This window comes from Mesitornis unicolor, unplaced genomic scaffold (genome assembly GCF_000695765.1).
Source record: "Mesitornis unicolor isolate BGI_N332 unplaced genomic scaffold, ASM69576v1 scaffold27950, whole genome shotgun sequence".
NCBI lineage: Eukaryota > Metazoa > Chordata > Aves > Mesitornithiformes > Mesitornithidae > Mesitornis > Mesitornis unicolor.
In genome coordinates, this window is record NW_010156664.1 from 6,455 (window position 1) to 9,312 (window position 2,858).

Sequence of the window (2,858 nt, forward strand, 5' to 3'; positions counted from 1 at the left end):
GAGGGGGAAACTTGCTGTGCTTGCCCTGTGTTGGGATGGGACTACCCATGCACAGAGCCCAGCTCGCCTTGCATGGGCATCAGACCTGAAAAGCTGCAGGAAGCCTTGGAAAACTGAGGGGGACATGCGGGGCAGTGGGCTCATCTGTGCTGGGACATGAAGCAGCACCCTGCCCTTCTCGAACATCCCTGTCCCCATCTGACCCTTTCCCTCTGCCCCTAGATCGTTGTCTTCGACCAGGAGAACTTCCAGGGCAGGCAGATGGAGTTCACCACCGAGTGCCTGAACCTGGGTGACCACGGCTTCGACCGGGTGCGCAGTGTCATTGTCACCTCTGGACCGTAAGTGACCCCAGCCACCAAGGGGATGCCCTGGGGAGGTGGGGACGTGGTCCTGGGGAGCAGCCCTGGGCATTTTCCCTGCAGCTGGGGCAGAGCGGAGCAGAGCCAGCGCAGGAGCAGAGCTGGGGACCCCAGGTATCCTTTGAGGAGGGCAGGACAGCCAGGACAGGGCCATTTGTAAAGCAAAGGGCGCTGGAGGCAAAGCTGAAGGCCTAGGAAAGGCATCCATCGGCTCTGCTGTCCACAAAATGCAAGAGAGCTCGAGATTTTAGAGAAGCCAAGGTGAAACAAGATGGGTGCCTTGGACCGGGCTGCAGGCCAGGGCCACCATTTAGACAAGGCTGGGGTGGGCAGGGGAGGGCAGGCAGGCAGCTGAGCAGTGATAACGGGGCTGGGAAGGTCTGAAAGTCATGGGAACAGTCAACACGGGCAGGGACAGAAACGATCGCCAAACTAGATGATCATTGCACAGACGGATGATCTTCTCATTGAATGAGCATCTCACCACGGCCGTGCCTGGCTGGGGAAGGCAGCAGGGGGGGCCTGGCAGTGCTGTGGGGAGAGTGCATGGGACACGGTTCAGACTGGGCAAAGTACGTGTGGTCACCTGGGATGACACCGTGCAGCACCGATGACAACTTTTTTATCAGGAACCCAGAATATCCAACTGTTCTTAAAATGAAAGGGGGATGGTGCAGCCCCGATGGTGACGCCTGGGACGCTGCGCTATAGAAAGGGTGAAATGTGGAGAATAGAGAATTTAAGTGTCACTGGGGTCCTAAACCCTCAGAGTCTTCTCAAGAGTCACTGGTGAGACTCTGTGCGCAAAAAATGTACTGATAAAAGGGAAAGATAAAAGCAAAATCAACAAAGCCAACCCTTAGAAGTCAGTGCAAGGTCACACTGGCACTCGAAGGTGTCTCCTGCCATTAGGAAAATACCTGTTGGCATCTGCAGGAAAAAATCCCTGTTTTGCAGGGAATCGGGAAGCAGCCAATGCAGGGTTGTTGTGGCGCCGAGGGCTTTCGGAGCCCTGTGACATTCACAGCACAGCAGCACCTCGCGGCACTGCGAAAGAGGTGACATTGCAGCTGAACGAGCCCCGGTAACGGGACGAGCGCCAGGGCTGGCTGCGGCTGGCGCAGTGGAGCATGCGAGCGTGCCAGGATTACAGCGCTCGGGCAGCCGCGGCGTGGGCTCGGCGGTGAAAGGGAGAAAACAGTCAAAGTCCTGAGATAACACAAGGACGCGTCTCCGGTGCGCAGCGTGCAGGGCTCCCCGGCTGCCTTGGGGGCCCAGGCTGAGGAAGGGGAGCACCACGAGCGTGCCGGTGTCTGCTGCACAGGCGAGCGCCCAGCTGAGAGCCTGCGGGCTCAGCATTTGGGGGCAGCTGCCAGCCCTATGGGTGTTGTGGTGCCTAGGAAAGGTGGGAGCAGGGTGGTGGGGCCAGTCTTGACACCTGCAGCCTTTTTTGGGTGCTGGGAGCCTGGCTCTGGCACTCTGCAGGCTGGCAGAGCCAGAGAGGAGCTGCTGGGTGGTGTCTGACCCGCTGCCTTGTCCTCCCCCTGTCCCCAGCTGGGTGGCCTACGAGCAGGCCAACATGCGCGGGGAGATGTTCATCCTGGAGAAGGGGGAGTACCCTCGCTGGGACACCTGGTCCAGCAGCTACCGGAGCGACTGCTTCATGTCCATGCGTCCCATCAAAATGGTGAGTGGTCCAGGAGCAGCAAGCACCCAGCACAGTCTGGCTCCATGCTGCTCGATGCCTCACTGCAGCGAGCACCTGGGATCCGGCCACACCACTCAGCACCTTCCCTGTGTCTTCCCCAGGAGGCTGAGGACCACAAAATCTCCCTGTATGAGTCTGCTGACTTCAAGGGCAACAAGATGGAGATCCAGGAGGATGATGTGCCCAGCCTCTGGGCTTATGGCTTCTGCGACCGCGTGGGCAGCGTGCAGGTGCCCAGTGGAACGTAAGCCAGGCCACTGTGGTGGCTGCCCCCCATCAGGCTTCCCATCCTCCCCATGCCCCAGTTCGCTGCCCGCCCATCCCGAGCACCTGCACAGGTCTCTGAGGCAGCCAGAAAGGGATGCAAGGCTGGTTTGGGTGGTGTAGCCCATCACCCAGGGGATTGCACCAAGCGTGGGGGAGGCAGGGGGCTCGGGGGGCTTCCCAAAAGCATGCCAGTCATGTCACCACTGCCTGCGGTGGCCGAACCCGCTCAGGTGCCCTCTGTTTGCTTTCTCCGCAGCTGGGTTGGGTACCAGTACCCTGGCTACAGAGGCTACCTCTTTGAGACCGGAGACTTCCGACACTGGAACGAGTGGTCTGCCTTCCAGCCCCAGATCCAGTCCATCCGCCGCATCCGGGACATGCAGTGGGACCAGAAGGGCACCTTCGTCACCCCCGACGCGCCCTCCGACTGAGCGTGCCTCCTGCTAGCTACGAGTCCCGGGCCCCGTGGGGCACCCCCGCCTCCCCTCGCGCTCGCCTGCTCAGCACTTTCCTTGTACATT

The 2,858-nt window shown here is 60.4% G+C and overlaps 1 protein-coding gene across 1 annotated transcript in view; it reads left to right on the plus strand.

Annotated features, from left to right (window-relative positions):
* The window catches only part of LOC104548122 (beta-crystallin B1), a 4,200-nt gene extending 1,425 nt beyond the window's left edge, over nt 1–2,775 (plus strand). The window contains exons 3-6 of the mRNA XM_010194058.1: nt 223–341; nt 1,917–2,049; nt 2,172–2,314; nt 2,594–2,775. Coding sequence (XP_010192360.1) covers nt 223–341; nt 1,917–2,049; nt 2,172–2,314; nt 2,594–2,768 — 570 coding nt within the window. The 3' untranslated portion in view covers nt 2,769–2,775. The remainder of the gene's footprint in view (nt 1–222; nt 342–1,916; nt 2,050–2,171; nt 2,315–2,593) is intronic.
* The last annotated feature ends 83 nt before the right edge of the window (nt 2,776–2,858 follow it).